Consider the following 16001-nt stretch of genomic DNA (forward strand, 5'->3'; position numbering starts at 1 on the left):
CGCGATGGTTCCAATTAGTCGTTAAAAGATATCCAGTTATTAGATATATCCATACTTAGCTAGACTAGGATTGCTCCTTGCATGACCCGCTCAGCGTGGCTGCCATGGATCCATGCAGCCCGGCTCGGAGATATCATAGAAAGTACTGTAGTGTCTGCTGGGGTATCGGTGTATTTTTACTTTTTCCCGTAATCCGTCTTGGCCGTGCTCTGAAGCTGCGGTGTGGCATGGTACCTCGTGTGGACCTATGATATGCAAGGCCTCTAGTGCGGTCTAGTCATATCTGGGATCTGATGTAGTAGTTCTGCCGAGAAAGCGCAGTGATTAATATACATTACGTAGATAGTCCTAGCATCCAGCCAGGATGACGAGACTGCGCAAGGCTCGAGACGGTCTGCAGATATAAGTATAGTACACAGCATGTCGCGGTAGTTCTAGTGTGCTCCAGCAAACACGATATGTACGCAGCACAAGATAGGAAATATGACCGCCGAAAAGCGCCGATAGATAGACCGAACATGCTATTCTAGAGTGGAACTACGCAAATGTTGCATCTGCATAGTCCACTCTGCAAGGCTGAACCGTTGACCAAGCTCGTAAGCGATGAAGAGCCAACAACATCGCTCAACCTCCTTTCCAGGGCCTGGAAGGGGAGTGGGTGCGGCATCATCACAAGTCAACATGCATATCTGGAAGTGCTGCGTCTCGGCTCCGGGGGACTGAGAGAACCGTGTCTCCGCGTTACCTCACTGCGTGTTCGAAGCAAAGACTGCATTGGCTGATGTTTGGCATGGTGGATGATATTGATAGGGCATCTCATGCGCTGCCACACGTCGGACTGACATCGGCTGCATCCATCGCATTGAATCTCTCAATCTCAGAACGGTATCATGGCCACGAAGCCGTTGCAATCCGTTCCGCCCTCCCCATCACAATATCGAATGCCGAATTACCATCTCTGGCGCTTCACTTTGTTTCCTATATGGCCATGGCCATGCCCAACAATCAACCTTCGCCGCCATCGTCTGCGGCGTCGTGCTGTGCCACTTCCAGGCTTCAGCTCATCCCACAAACGCACCGCATACCTGTTTGTCCACGACTCAGTAACCTGCCCGAGCAACCTTATATAGCCCCGGCTGGATCTCGATTAGCTCGACCACCACGCGACTTTCACATATGCTGTAACCTCGATCTGCTGTATGCCAGTTGAGAAATAAAGTCTTTGCCCGTACGTTGCTATAGGGTTTAGATAGCCTTACCGCACTCGACCCATCATCATCATCGACAATGATCAGTGCGTTTGTCCTTCTGCTCTGTTCACTCTCTGCTTTCATCTCTTACCAGACATGGCACATACTCGTGCGCCGGCATAAGTCTTATCAGGACGGCTGTGAACCGCCGACACGCCTTCCTGGAATTGACCCAATCTTTGGCTTGGACTTCTTCTTCGAATCACTCAGACTGCAGAGATCTGACAGAATACTGGCAACCATCAATTCTCGCTTTCAGAAATATGGGCGGACATACGAGCTACGAGCTCTTGGCTCTCCAGTCATTTTCACTATCGAGCCCGAAAATGCCAGGGCTGTCTTCTCTACAAATGAAAACCACTGGGGAGTGGCGCCCCTGAGAGCCAGTGCTATGACATTCCTGGGTCGTGGTATTATCACGGTCGATGGAGACGAGTGGAAGAGAGCCCGGAATCTAGTCAAGCCCAACTTCACCAAGTCAAATGTCATGAACTTCGCCCCGATAGAGTCTCGTTTGACCGAATTGTTCGAAAACATCCAAAGTGGCCAGCAAATTGACTTGCAATCTTCTTTCCTGCGGCTCTATATGGATTTCGGCGCCGAATGGGTCTTTGACGAGACGTTTTCGCACGCAGACATGAAAGTGTTCGAGGCCGACTTCGACAACTGTCTATCAGGGTCAGGATTACGCCTCGCATTGGGCCCTTTTGCATTCCTCGTCCCAAAGACCAACTGGCTGAAAAGTAGAGACGTTGTACGGTCTCTTGCAAACAAATACATCGAGCAAGCTCTCTGTTCCATCTCTCCGGAGAAGTCACAGACACAGGGCCGTCTCTCATTTCCGCGCTACCTCGCCGACAAAGCCATCAGCCGACCCGAAGCAATCGACCAGGTCCTCAACCTCTCAATCGCAAACATGGCCACCACAGCCATCCACCTCAGCAACTGCCTCTTCATCCTCTCCCGCAGACCAGACATCTGGCAGCTCCTCCAGGCCGAAGTCGCCGCCCTGCCCAACTTCACCTTCGACTCCCTGCGCACCCTCAAAGCAATGCGAAATCTCCTCCTCGAAGCCCTCCGCTTATACCCCATCTTCCCCAATCTCTCCCGCGTCGCCCTGTGCGACACCACCCTACCCACCGGCGGCGGGCCCCTCGGCACATCCCCCATTTTCGTCCCAGCCGGCACAAAGATCGTGCCCTCGCAAATGTCCATGGGTCGCGACGAGCGCATCTGGGGTCCCGACGCCGCCCAAGTCCGCCTGGATCGCTGGGACGAGGGCGACCTGGAGCGTCGCGCGTGGCACTTTATGCCCTTCGGCTACGGCACGCGCGCGTGTCTGGGCCAGCAGAAGTCGAATATGGAGGTGTCGTATATCCTTGCGCGGATGGTGACAAGGTTTGAACGGATAGAGAGTAGAGATGCGCGAGAGTGGGTGGGCCGGATGCGGGTGACGACGCGGAATGCGAACGGCTGCTTGGTGGCGCTGTATAAAAAGGAGGGCGTGGGAGATGCGGCCGTGGCGGATGCGTGATGTTTGATTGTGCACGTTCGGGGGGAGAGTCAGGGGCAGCTAGGCACAACACCCTGTTGTAGTCGATATGATTTTTGTCAGATATCTCCATTTCAATGAATGACGTTAACGTAATTGCGTTCCATTTACACTCCTGCCGAACTAACAGATACTTTAACCCGTTGCTATGTCGGGAACACTCCCTTCCATGTCCAGGATATATGCTCGTTCTCGCTCAAATCGATCGAGTAAACGCCTTGACATCACCATCATCATAATCTCACACAAGGCGCTAATCACACCAGCAAGCCTATATAGCACTCGTGTCTAATCCCGCCTCCAACGCTCAGTTTCAAGGCCATCTCATCTCTTCTGATACACTCCTGATATTTCCAGCCAGACCCCTCTCCCTGTTTTCTCTATGAGAACACAAACCACCTCGTTTTCCCTGGTCCCTGTTCCTCGATCCTTCAACATATTGACTATATAAAGCACTCCGACCTCTACCTTCGTAGCATAGTAGGGTACTAACTTTGTTGTTCACTGACCAAGCATAGTATAAGAATTGGTGCTACCTCTGTTATACCCAAGACTCCGACAGCTAGATAGATAGACAGATAAAGCGATAGACAGATAAGTAGAGAGACAGATAAGTAGAGAGACAGATAAGTAGAGAGACAGATAAGTAGAGAGACAGATAAGTAGAGAGACAGATAAGTAGACAGATAAGTAGACATATAAATAGACAGATAACTATGCAGACAGATAAGTAAAATTGTCGCGGTACATATACATACATAGATACATACTTATAGTATCCAGTACTAATCTATACGTACTGGAAAAGCCCAAAATGAGGACTACACGTGGTTCTTTGAAATTGACCTACCCGGAGATACTATACCGCTATAGCAGTATGTTAGAATATATAGGTTAGTAGAGTTAGTAGAGTTAGTAGAGTTAGTAGAGTTAGTAGAGTTAGTAGAGCTGGTAGAGCTGCGGTCTTAATGTATGTGCTGTATCATTACAAAGTAGTTATGGCTTATTTATGAATATGATACGATCTTTGCATTAGGGTTCCTTCGTATACTATACTGTTATACTATAGCCATGGCTATGTTATTATAGATAGCCTGTTCACCCAATGTAGTATAGTAGGAAGGGGGAAGTGGACCAGAAACAGACAAACCGAAACCAAGCAGAGATACGAACACATCCACAAGACAACACGATTACTGATGTATCCGAACCGCACTTCCTTCTTCAGAGCAGTGCTGCCGGCCAATATACAAGGGCTGAGTGGACTGCTAGGTTCTGGGTTCTAGGTTCCTATCTCAATATCAATATCATAACATACCCTGAACTATAGGTCCTGCCAAGTTCTACATACCTGTCTTCTTCTATGTACCTACTACCCACACGACAACGACGACGATCGCGGGCGCCGACACAGACACAGCCCGCTGCAAGTATCGTGATACATTACATAAATCGTGTCATGCTCTAGCATATATGCTAAAGAGCCAGGGCCCCTTAGTATCGTTTTGATATCGTGCTGATATCGATCTGCTACGACTATACCAACCACCGTAGTATTCTCGCCGCGGAAACGCGTGATGAAACCCACAAATTATGAACTCGATTCGTATAGTGCAGAAACACTGGGGCCGAGGACAGAGTATGCGATATGCTGTGCGCGCTACGAGTCAGAGACATACCGTTGCGCGTTGCTTTTCTGCTTCTTCGCTGCGCGGTGGACTGCTGTGTCTATGACAATCGACGATCTCTATCTGAAATTTGAGCTATGCGGTCAGCTCAAGTCGGCTCGAGATGTAGGCTGTTAAGTTGTGTGCTGGGGGGCATGTAGGAGGTATATGCCGGCTAATAAAAGCGTTTACGTATGCGAGACGCGAGATACAGAACTGTTGAGAAGGTGTTCTGCGAGGAATGAGTGCGTCGACAGGGATGGTAGGGATGCTGATTATGTGGGCATGTGTATGCGTGATTGTGTGAATATACGTGTATGTGCGACTCGGGGTCGTAGCAGAGATGTGGGGAAAGCAGTCGACGCAGAGATCTCATAGCGGGCGGCATGATCTGAATCAGATCTGACCAGATCAGATCGGCAGCGACAGATGCTAATTTGGCTGCAACGATGGGTGGATGTGCGGATCGCACAGCAGGTGTTCGGGTACGCTCCATGTGCTGCGCCCCCCTCCCTCCACGATCTCAGGACCCTGCATCTGTAACGACCGCATCGAATGTGCACATGTGTGGTTGGGTTTAGCACGTATAGTACCAGGTTCTTTGTCTGTGGTTTTGTGAGGTGGCGCATGTGTGGTTCCATGGCTGCCTGTGATGATGGATGGAGCCAACGCGAGGTGCGGAGATGCTAGGATACTGCTGGATTGAGAAAGGCTTTCTATCAAAGAGCCAGGGGTCCTAAGGGGGTAATGCTGGGCTGGGAGTCAATAGTGCAGGACGTGACGATTGTGTATCGTCGTAATCAAACCTAGGTCTTTGATACACAGAAATATGAGGTGTTTCATCGAGACCTTGCGTATGGGAGCCCGAGCGGATGGCCATCGCAACTGAAGTGTCGAGAGGTCTACGTAAAGGGAGCATTGGCATTATGGATTTACAGTTGAGTTTTCCTGCTTGCAAATGATATATACATATACCGTGCTGAACTGGGTGCGAAGATGTGAGAGAAATACGTGGATCAGCAGCGGGTGCTGACATCCTTTGTGTGGATGCCTAGCAGGAGTTCAATGAAAGAGCCCTGGTGCTATAAAAGCACATTGTACGACATTATTGAAGACCATCCCAAACGAATGGTTCGCGGCATTTGATCCAATTGGTAGAGCACGAGAGCCATGTGGTAAGTTGAGCAAGGCCCGTATTCATACAACTCATCTGGTGCACATAAACCAGATGCATCGGTTCCGAATCCTCGGGAGCCTGTACCAAGGATAAAAAAAACCAGAGACCCGGGCTGTGGTACAGAGGGACTCTGTTTCTGGAATAAGAGACGTACACAGTGTGGTGATCGGCGTCGAGTTGTGTACATAGACCGTCGTGGATCGGACAAAGCTACGTGTGTAAACTGGCTACACGATCTATATTTGGCAATAATAGATCGGCTACAAGTCTTACAGATTACCGCCCTGGATCCAATTTGAGCGGCAGAAAGCGTCGACGCCGAATGCGTGTTCGAAGACTTATAGAACGTGAGAAAGTGAGCCGAAAGCAGTGTCCAGATCCCATCCGGGGGCATATGCAGTAATCGATGGAAATGGACATTCGATGTAGTGAAGCTATATCTGACGCGGGGTACGGATGGAATTCACAAAAGTGCTCTGACAACGTTTCGCTGATGAGCAGCTGCCCCAGTAGGTGTGGATTGCTTGTCTTAGAAGAGAATTCAGAATCCAAGTACTTGCGTGTTCTTGTGCCACAACGCCAGCTGTGCTGGTTGGGTTTTAGGGACAGAATGATGCGGACTTGTAGCCGTGACAAATAGGATTTATCCCACGCTACAATATGGAGTTCATTAACAAATGGGCTACGTCTGATGTTTAGTAACACGACCATGAATACAATTTGGTCTTGGGTGTCGACCGCTCCACGTATCTGGCGAGCTGCCTAACTCCTAGGATTGACTCAGTATTCTAATCCATGTAGCCGACTAATGTGGCTGCTGAGTATTGACTGACAAGGCAGATTGTCGCATAGGCGTTCTCATTGAAACACCCGATATCTGTCTGAGGGAAAGCGTACTGGCTTGGTATTATCCCTGACCCATATTCATGGATAGACCCTTTCGAGAACTGATATTGGAAATGGTTGCAGGTGGACGCCACTGGAAGAGCGCAATTTTGTCCAAGGTAGAGCATCAGGCTTGCAATTTGTTATTACTTCTTCGGATCAAGATGCTCCTGCCGAGACTTGAACACATATAAGAAAGAAGAAATCCACATTGCTGGTAGAGGGCCGCCAGTGTGAAAAAAATTTACTTCCGCTCCTTCTTATCACTACTTCTTGCTGGAAGAATCAGATTATTTTGTATCCGTGCCGTCCACAATCTCAATCGTTCTTACGCCATACTTTCGATTAACATTGTTCTGTACGATCGATACGACGTAAGAATAGCCTTCTGCACCTTTCCGTGCCAAAGTTGTACATAAGTCATGCTGATCGATGCACAGATTTAATTTTGCCGTACAGTTTCAAGGGTGCTACTGCCTCTCAAACATCCGACAGAAGGTTTCCTGCGGTGGTCCAGTCCAGGATCAAGCGTTCAGCGTGCGTTTGCGGCAGCGAGGTAAGCTGATAAGATCCCATTGCATGTCGAGTCTGTTTCGACCCCTGGCATCTCATGGATCTAAGAACGACTCGTTCTGAGCGCCTGGTACTGTACGCGTCCTGTGTCACGTTGGGTCGTTGGTCCGCGCATACCTGCAGGTAGCTGAATTAAGCAACCTGAGCGTATTTAGGATGAGCGACAAATGCATCACAACGTATGATACGTTTACACCTTTGATCGCGAAGATGCACAAATCGTCGGAGCCGCGCAGGACTATTATCACCAAGGCTATCCTCGTTAGATAGTATGTCGCGAAAGCCAGCCTGAAAACGACGTGCTTTCGAGGATTTTGTCATTGACCACGGTAATGCTCCAGCCCAGATAGTAACCCCTGGACGGATGCTCGTTCGAAAATTATGAGTCGCTCTCCATTCTTGCGCATGCCCAACAAGCGAACATTGCTAGAAAGACCATACAGATGACAATCGACAGTACGCGAAGGATCGGAACGAGAGGACTTCCTGCATATGATGATGACATCGGTATCCCAGTCGAACTGGAGGGCTCGAGTGCCCGGGGTAATTATCTCTGAAGATGGATTCCTCGCTCGCGAATCTGGAGTCCCTCGGATTTCCATGCGCCTTTTAAGTCGTATTGTATCCAGTCGTGGTTTCTATCTCCTGTCGCTGATACCTGTCTTTCATATTACCTACAGTCTCGTTGAGAACACATACTAAGGATGATCAACAGTTGAGTGCGTTGTATGCCACGAATAAGAACCGTAAGGATAGCCCTCAAGATCATAAACAGACAAAAGAACGACAATTCCAAGCATTATCGACCCTCATCGACCGAGCGTGACAGAGTTATTCGACGCTCTGCTCGTATTGCTGCTCGACGCGAGCTCGACAAGAAGACGGCGATGACGGACATTGTTCGACACAGCTCGCATCTATACGCAGATTTGGTTGGTGAGAGAACAATGCACGGATCAAGGCACGGAAGAACAAATCATGGCCGTCAGACCGTCGGACACCATCATGATGCTAGTCGTCGAGGACCAAAAAGTCCCGGCGAAGCGATTGGATATGAGATGGATGTAATAGTCCAGCCTCCTGCGAGAGCTCGCGTTGGAGCTCTACTTCAACCTGCAGTGACAGTGCGCCTTCGCCCTACCCCAAACAGAGGCATAGAAGCCGCCGACATTACTGAGGCAAGCCAGCTTCTCGTTATGGTCTCGTTGATGAAGGACGAGTATCCGGTCTCATCTGAGCGTTTGCAGCATCTGTTCTTCGGACGGAGAGTTGACTCAATCCGACCATTCAGCGGCGGTGACGAGAGTGCACAGAACAGAGACTACGGCTTGGGATACGCCTCGTTCTCTGATCTCATCATCAACGAGGAGGGAACGTACCGCCTTCGACTCACGCTCATCAAGATGCATGGGGGCCTAGGGCAACCTGGGATGAGTAATGGAGGAACTGCGGTCGGCATGGTCGATAGCAACACTATAAAGGTCAGGGCTTCACCTTGATAATTCGATTGAGGCGGCAAGTCTTCATCGCTTGTACCCCGGGCAGGCCATCTTTGTATGCACTGTTTTGCGATCATCATTGGGTCCAGCTAATTTCCGGGAGCTGAGCTGTATTGTAAGCTAGTTGCTATTTTTGACCAATACATTCCCCGTATTGTTCTGTGGTGTTGCGATAGTGTTCGTGTCCAAAGACCCTGTCTATCTGGCGCCATGTCATACAGTCAAGTGGCAAAATTTCGCTGCGCTCGTATCTGAATCATACCATAAAATGAAAGTTTGAAAATATTAGAATTATTATTATAGAGTGACGAGCCGACTTGATGAGGACAATGATGACCCGTCCGTCCAGCCGTAGTCACGGGGTATAGAGAGCGAGAAAATACGACTTGCTAAGCGACGACAGAGTTCGCCTTCGTCGTATCCGTATCTTTGACAACCTCGTGCTGCCTGGCATCGTCCATCTTGATCTCGAATATCTGTCCACCAAGGCTCTTGATCGTTTCGTCCTCGATGCTTAGAAGAGCGGCCTTCATTGCCTCCACAGTCTCAGCCTTGAGGCCTTCGGGAGCTCTGCTGTAAAAGTCGACTCCAGCAGGGGTGAAGAGTGTCTTGTTGAAGAACGTGACGGCGTATTCATTCTCGGAACCATGCTCTTTGCCAAATGCCATAATCTCCCACTTTGAGCTCGCAATCATGAGGAGACCCTTGCCTCGCCATTTGTAGCTCCAACCACCGTCTTGTGCAACATCTACACCGTCAACATTCTTAATCTTTGCAGCAGTAAGACTTTGGTAGGAGACGTTATCGTTAATCTTGACCGGGCCATTGCCAGCTTGATGTGGCGTGTATGTGATGCGGATATTACGAGCCTTCTTCCACATGGGAAGTGTAGAATGCGTGACGTGCCATACTCCTTTCAGATCCTCGACAGATGGTGCAGTGAGACCCTCGGGCACCTTGGCTGAGGATGTGATGGGTGGGCGAAGAACGATTGAGGCAGCCATGATAGCTTGAGAGTGGCTCTGCCGTCGGTGAGTATATGGAAGCGGCGGGATCGTGAGAATGGCGGTTCTTTGGTTGTTAGAGTAGTGTGAGCGATGATATTACGAGAGGAGGGCAATTGGAGTATGTATGCACCTACCTAAGCTCTACCTTTCATTAAGATGAAAGATGAGTGTCGCGCTAGCCGTAGCTTTGGAAAGTGCACCGGGAGTTAAGACTTCCGAGTTGGGGAAGAGAAGGCATCATGAGCCTTGGAATAGACCATCAAGTGGCGGCGCACAGATGTGCGACATTCCGAGTAGTCAAAGTTGACTAGAGTATCATCGTGGTGATGGGATCGTACATCATCATCTTTCAGCGCTCTTGGGCTTTGATGATACGAACTTGAAACGGATCGACGCAACGGGCGAAGGCGCAGTCTTGGCGCCGGGATATCAGTCGAACAGTTGTAGGTCCCATTCTTCCACCGTTTGGTAAACGTTATTTTGACCCACTGTCGATTGACCTTACACTGATCAACATACTTCGGGAACAGCATATTTGAGACTTACGAGCATCAAGTGCTACATTCTGGCAATCCAGAACTTGTGTAGCCTTTACGAAAGCCTAGATGGCAATTGATCAACATAAAACTTTCGTACATAGCATAGCAACTTGCGCTAACTATGCAATATGCCAAATTCCAGCCCCCAAAGTGGGCCTTCTCATCGCTACGTCAATTATCTCCGACCTAGGCTAACGAGAAAGGATGCCTCATGTGAAGCCATGGTCGTTGTTTAGCGGGTTCCAATTGCTATTTGGTGTCAACTTGGACACGAATGTCAAATAGACATATTCTAGGCACAACACACAACATATACACCACTTTGAAGAGGTTGGACACAGCGGTGCCTTCCGAGCAAAGCCGATACACACCTGTGCCAACTCCAATGGCAGACGAGGAGATCACTATGGCCGATGCCATCGCTCTGTACCGCTCGAAATCCCCCACCGACGAGATTAGTGAGCTTTTTATAGTCCTCGCAACGCTGGGAATGTATATGGTTCCACTTGGTGTGATCAATCTCCACGACCTAGATAGCGCCCGAACTGCTGTCCGACAAGCCATCTCCGTGACCTCGCCGACCTTTGCAACCCGCTACGATGCTCTCGACGAGCAGTTGAAAGGCGTCATAACATGCGCTCTCGTCCTTTGCGCTGAGTGCTACCCTATGAAGATATATCACGGCTTCGGTGTCGGCGTATACAACGACTGGCTATGGGCCGCGAAATGCTGGGAGAGCGGGACATGTACAGAACTCGACAGGATAATCGCAGCTGTCAAGGACGAGCGCAAGGATTTTTGGCTGCTACGAAAGGTACCTACAGGCATGAGCCGGATCCAGCCTATCCGTGAGAAGATACCATTGAAGCAGAGGAAAGACATGGTGAAGGCCCGCGAGGATATGGCGAAGAGGCTGGAAAAGAAAGGCTTCCCGCAGCCGCACGATAAGAGCTTTAAGATCAATGCGTGGTGGATCCCATTTGCTACGTGGGACTCAGCGTTCCTGCTTTACAACGAGGGTCACAGCTTCGAGCGCTCGGTACGATGGCAGACAGATCCTGGACGTCTTTTATACGCTTTCATTGTCGATCGCGAGCTTAATCTACGGGATGGCGAGCTGATGCTGGTCCCCGCGGGACCTGGAGAATGCCTCGTTCGCTGGCTCGAGGGCTTGCAAGGCATGGGAATCAAGATTGTACCAGAAGTAGATCTGAATATCAAGGGGCTAGGATTGAGCTCGTCGACTAGAGACACATTACACTTTCACGGTCGTCAAGACGCATACGTCATTCGAGATCATCACTCCGCCCCCAGACGACCAAGCGCTCCACACCTCCCGACAACGCATTATGTAGCGAAGACCATATCCAGTCCATCTCACATGGTAGAGATGCCCGGCGACACAACACATCAAGACTCGGCTCTGTGTGTCAGCACTGTGCGGCCTCCTCCGTACACCACGTCCTCATCATCACGGCCTAGGCCCGAAGCCAGCCCGGTAATCCTGCAACCAGATTCGTTTAAAGCCGATGATAGAACAATCGCGTCGCTCCAGACCCAGCCACTCTCGCCTTCTCAGACGAGTTTCAAGACGACGAGTACGAAGTTCACGGAGGGTCGAAGTACAAGCTTTCTCAGAGGGCTAATGCCGGGTGGGAAGACATGATGGAAACCTGTCGATATCCTTGTCAAGTGATTTCGCTATAGTTGCTTTGTGCTCTTCGACTTCTGTGCACCACTTCGCACTAGAGAGTGACGATTGCGGTTCTTCAGACTGCTCTATGCGTTCACAACGGCTTGTCTATATTTGCTGTCATCGACAGTAGTGCAGTCTTTCGCAACGTACCTAACGTGATCTCGAGTGGCACCTTGTCATGCTGCTCCTTTGAACCTATTCACATGAACCGCGGAACCTGTGTCGCGCCGCAATCGCGAATAACTCCCGGACGCAACAATCTGTATAGTGTAGCGTGAGAGAAGATATATGCCGTGGCATGTCCTGTACTGTTGGGAAGGGTAGGAAAAAAAGCCGGACAGACGTGCACTTGGTCGTCGTCGGCCCGGCCAAAGACGTCCCTTTTCGCGTAGCCTTCGGAGAGTTCTCGTGTTTCTCCATTCCCTGTAGCTGCATAAAATCTGTGTACGATCGAGTAACTTTGTCATTCATGGCGTATGCTGAACGGTACTGTGCGTGTGTCTCTGGGGAAGGAGGCTTTTAGAGTTCTAGAGAAACTGATTTGGAAGCAATGTTATATAAACATCTGAGTGTAAATTATGTTCCTAGCATGGTGTCAGTCATCTGTCTGCACTGATTCGATCAGACTATACTCACGCCAGGCATCCCATGCACATCGCACTTCCTCAGTACATCTCACAGCAACACCCACATATTGTCCGCCTCATTTACGAAAGGGCATTATAATCTCAGCCTCGCCGCAGCTCGTATTGCGACAGAATAAACAGTGGAATCGGCTTCGTTGCAGCATCATCGTCTTCGCGCAGCTCCCAGTGGTACAGCGGCTCGTCACCCATGGCGCGCACAACTGAGCGCGTTGCGTCTTGTAGCATCTTGACGATGCCGCCCTCGTAGTCTACGAGCAGCCGTGTGCTGGCGAACGTCTCGATGACCTTCAGGCGCCCGGATTCCAGCCCGAATCTGTCGCCTTTGTGCAGTTGGCTGATGCGCCATGGACGCTTGCTGTGTGGGTTCTTGGCTTGAATGTCAGTTTGTGGTCATTGAGCACAGGGGTTAGAGGGATGGGTGAGTAGACGGATATATACGGACCTTTTCGACGTTGATCTTCCGCAGCTCTAGGCCTGAGGGCTTTGGCGCACGGGGGTTGATGACGAGAGAGGTTTCGAGCAGCGGATAGCCCAGGTCGGGGGAGTAAGGGTGCAGCGTAGTCTGGCAGGTTGCACCGGCCTTATAGTCGGACTGCAGACAGCGACCGCTCATGACGACAAAGGCACAGGTGTCTTTGGAGTCGGCCAGGAAGCTGGTCCAGCTGTGCGGGTTGTTCTTGAGCTTGACGCGATACCGCGTGTCGTCATGCGGCATCCACAGTGCACGCAGTGTGCCGTCCTGCTCGAAGCTCGAGTACCGCAGTCCGTCGAGACACCAGGAGACTAACTGCTCAAGATCACGGCGCCACTCACGGTGTCGTTTCCACAGGTGGCGGAAGGCGTACGGGTCGTCATCTTGGAGGGCTTCGTGGAAGGCCTTCTCGCAGGGGGAGGGCTCGGCGTTGGTCTTGCAGGCTTCGAGCCAGTTGCGCATAGTGGTGCAATTGAGAATGCTTTTGAGTCGGCGTCTCCGTGCATTTCGGCTGCAGAAGGAGACTTCGACGCCCAGGAAGTGTTCGAGGATGGCGGGATTTCGATTCCCTTCTTTGTTGCGCCAGGCGTCGCAGATTGCGTCTTTTAATGTGACTCCAGCACGTCGCTGTAATTTTGTTGGTCAACTGGCCATTATGTGGTGGTGTTAGTTGTTTAGGCAGGACTCACCTTGTATACTCGTGTCCCACCCAGTTGTACGCCTTGGAAGCCCATACCGAGCTGGACTGACTCTTCTGCGAGTTCAGAATATCCAGCTCGGGTTCCAATCTCTTCCAACAGGTGCTGAGATTTCAGCTGCCGAATGACTTTTCTTGTCTTGTTCTGGCATTCTTCATTCTCTTTTAAACACGAGGTTCTAGTGTAGTTAGAGGCACTGTTTCCATGTTCCAGCCGTTCATTATAAGGCTAAAAAGTCTCACTCACCTTCGATCGACAACGGTAGGAGCTCCTATCAGTAATGTTTGTTCTGTATTATTACCTATCGGCTCGCTGGGGTATGTCTCCCCCAAGCGAAGCCAATGGCATAATATTTCATCGTTCAGCGGCGGATGCTTAAAGCTGCTCGACCATGCTACGATCGCACCAGGGCCAGCATTGTATCTGACAGTCGTAGACTCATTCATCACAGCCCATACTGGACCCCATATATCGGCGAGCTGATTGACAGATGCAGATAACCAGAGATCCTGCTTGTGATCTCGACTTGATTGTGGCTGTATGACCCATACCTTCTGGTGCGCGAGAAACTCGCCAAGGCATCGCAAAGAGCGCCGTCGCAAGACCAAGCCCGCCTTACTCCGTGTAGCAAATGTCCAAGCAGTAGTAATCTTTGCGAAATCGAGGTCTTGCTGGATGTGGCGGGTATCGAATCGCTCGACGTGGGCGCCACTGTATGATACAACGGCGAGATCGCATAGTATTGAAGCTGTTCGCCAGATGGTACATTCTGAGAAACTTTGCTGTTTCACGGGGCAGTCTTGCAGTAGAGCTCGAGCGGCCTGAGTGACTTGATTCAGCTGGCCTTGGATTTCGGGCGTCCATTGATCTGCACCCTTCTGCATAAAAGAGACAATGCGATCTAATGCGTGCTCCAAAGCCACATGGAGAGATCGGATTGTCTCTACATGAATGGTAATAAGTCGCACCACATCATCCCTAGAGGGATCGAGGGTGAGGTAGTTAATTGACTCGTCACAGAATCCTACTCTTCGCATTTCTTCGACATTGGCTAGAACCCCTAACATAAGATTTCTGCATTCGAGAAGATGATAAGCCCAGTAAGCAAATACTGTCGGAGCATCCTTCTCGTTGTATCCCTTCGAAGAGAATGATCTGTCACTCTTGCAGAATTGTATAACCTGATCATCGTAATTGGGAAAGCACCATGTCAAAACGGCACTGGACTGATCAGGGAATGCGACGTGGAGATTGAATACCCCGGTTGGGTATTCCTGCCTTTGGGTGCTTTTCATAAGATGAAGCCCTGATCTGCTGATTACGTTTGTTTCCAGGTTTTCAAGTTCTTGGTAATAGGCCCTAGAATTGATCAAAGGCTCATCGCGGTCCACATCTGGAGGAAGACCATGATCGCTAAAGACGGAGGATGAGAGATCTGTAGCCGATTCGTTTTCGTAGTCGGAATTCTCGGCCGCAGAATCGAAAATGGTGTCTCCGGACTCGGAAATGGTGGACTGTGTGCTTTCGACTTGAGATAGCGACGGCATCTGTGTGCGAGAAGTGATTGGAAAGGCAGGCTTTAGAGATACGTCGAAGAGATCTCGGAATGGCGACGTTACTATAGCTTGCCTTGGTTGGACACCAAGAGCTTGGGCATAGGTGAAGCGGTTTTGAGCTCCCAGGTATGTGTTTTGCGCCTTCAAAGGCTGAGCTGACCGGCCGAATGACTTCAAGACTGGGTCGAAGTGCTTGCCCTGGAAAGAGCCTTCACGGCGTTTGCTGGGCTTGCCTTTTCTCCATGAGGGCTGTTCAAATGAGTCTGTAGACCCGGTCAGTGCCCCTATTGAGAGATGGTAAATTGATACTAGCCTTGATCTTCTCGTGGACTGCCTCGACTTTGTGAGTCATCTCTTTGGCATCGAGGTTTTGCTGCCACTGATAAAGGCGGAGCACTAGATCTCCTTTCGCCCTGCAGTTCAGGTCTGGGAGTTGAAGTCCTGGAAGGTGGTGGCTCACTGTCGCGCACCCTAATCCGATCCTTTTTTCCACGTGGTTGTGGCGCAATGAGTCCTGCGAAACGCGTAGTATCTCCGGTGCTATGGCTTGCAGGAGTCGTCCTGGATTTGCTGACATCAATGCTCCCTCCTATCCTATTGCGCTTGGCTTTGTCCATGATATTCAGCGGCTACGCGATGAGCGGTGGCGTTTCGATCGCTGTGAACCAAAAGCTTTGAGGTCATGCGACTTCCTGAGAAGTGATGCAGTAGGATAGTGCGCTCATCACATTTCACAATGAATCTCATCAACCGTCATACTGTAGTCAGCGATGTCTGAATTTC

The 16001-nt window shown here is 50.2% G+C and overlaps 6 protein-coding genes across 6 annotated transcripts; 3 read left to right on the plus strand and 3 right to left on the minus strand.

The window, feature by feature from the left end:
* Positions 1-1035: 1035 nt before the first annotated feature.
* Positions 1036-2895, plus strand: EJ05DRAFT_331973 (cytochrome P450). Its single transcript, XM_033740855.1, has one exon. It carries the CDS (start codon positions 1288-1290, stop codon positions 2782-2784), a length of 1497 nt encoding a protein of 498 aa, XP_033601526.1. The 5' UTR covers positions 1036-1287; the 3' UTR covers positions 2785-2895.
* A 5156-nt stretch (positions 2896-8051) lies between these two features.
* Positions 8052-8603, plus strand: EJ05DRAFT_485152 (uncharacterized protein; the record flags this gene model as incomplete). The annotated part of the gene is made up of 1 exon (XM_033745418.1): positions 8052-8603. The coding sequence occupies one exon, from the start codon at positions 8052-8054 to the stop codon at positions 8601-8603; it is 552 nt and encodes a 183-aa protein (XP_033601527.1).
* A 194-nt stretch (positions 8604-8797) lies between these two features.
* Positions 8798-10027, minus strand: EJ05DRAFT_332001 (uncharacterized protein). Its single transcript, XM_033740856.1, has 2 exons — positions 9745-10027; positions 8798-9674 (listed from the first exon to the last, which is right to left on the minus strand). The coding sequence occupies exon 2, from the start codon at positions 9605-9607 to the stop codon at positions 8993-8995; it is 615 nt and encodes a 204-aa protein (XP_033601528.1). The 5' UTR covers positions 9608-9674; positions 9745-10027; the 3' UTR covers positions 8798-8992.
* Positions 10028-10555: 528 nt separating this feature from the next.
* On the plus strand, positions 10556-11815 carry EJ05DRAFT_485154 (uncharacterized protein; the record flags this gene model as incomplete). Its single annotated transcript, XM_033745419.1, has 1 exon — positions 10556-11815. The coding sequence occupies one exon, from the start codon at positions 10556-10558 to the stop codon at positions 11813-11815; it is 1260 nt and encodes a 419-aa protein (XP_033601529.1).
* A 93-nt stretch (positions 11816-11908) lies between these two features.
* On the minus strand, positions 11909-12454 carry EJ05DRAFT_332076 (uncharacterized protein). The gene has a single exon (XM_033740858.1). It carries the CDS (start codon positions 12310-12312, stop codon positions 12022-12024), a length of 291 nt encoding a protein of 96 aa, XP_033601530.1. The 5' UTR covers positions 12313-12454; the 3' UTR covers positions 11909-12021.
* A 1-nt stretch (position 12455) lies between these two features.
* Positions 12456-15300, minus strand: EJ05DRAFT_332020 (uncharacterized protein). Its single transcript, XM_033740857.1, has 4 exons — positions 13909-15300; positions 13654-13840; positions 12935-13591; positions 12456-12858 (listed from the first exon to the last, which is right to left on the minus strand). The coding sequence occupies exons 1-4, from the start codon at positions 15207-15209 to the stop codon at positions 12574-12576; spliced, it is 2430 nt and encodes an 809-aa protein (XP_033601531.1). The 5' UTR covers positions 15210-15300; the 3' UTR covers positions 12456-12573.
* Between the last annotated feature and the right edge of the window lie 701 nt (positions 15301-16001).

This window comes from Pseudovirgaria hyperparasitica, assembly GCF_010093815.1.
Source record: "Pseudovirgaria hyperparasitica strain CBS 121739 unplaced genomic scaffold EJ05scaffold_6, whole genome shotgun sequence".
In the NCBI taxonomy this organism is placed as follows: domain Eukaryota; kingdom Fungi; phylum Ascomycota; class Dothideomycetes; order Acrospermales; family Acrospermaceae; genus Pseudovirgaria; species Pseudovirgaria hyperparasitica.

Bases quoted from the DNA above. Each gene is read 5' to 3' on its own strand.
- EJ05DRAFT_332001 (XM_033740856.1), bottom strand. From the start codon at position 9,607: ATGGCTGCCTCAATCGTTCTTCGCCCACCCATCACATCCTCAGCCAAG.
- EJ05DRAFT_332020 (XM_033740857.1), bottom strand. From the start codon at position 15,209: ATGCCGTCGCTATCTCAAGTCGAAAGCACACAGTCCACCATTTCCGAG. The intron at 13,841-13,908 runs GTGAGTGAGACT...TAACTACACTAG, and splicing joins CCTACCGTTGTCGATCGAAG to AACCTCGTGTTTAAAAGAGA. The intron at 12,859-12,934 runs GTCCGTATATAT...ATTCAAGCCAAG, and splicing joins GGAAGATCAACGTCGAAAAG to AACCCACACAGCAAGCGTCC.
- EJ05DRAFT_332076 (XM_033740858.1), bottom strand. From the start codon at position 12,312: ATGACAAAGTTACTCGATCGTACACAGATTTTATGCAGCTACAGGGAA.
- EJ05DRAFT_331973 (XM_033740855.1), top strand. From the start codon at position 1,288: ATGATCAGTGCGTTTGTCCTTCTGCTCTGTTCACTCTCTGCTTTCATC.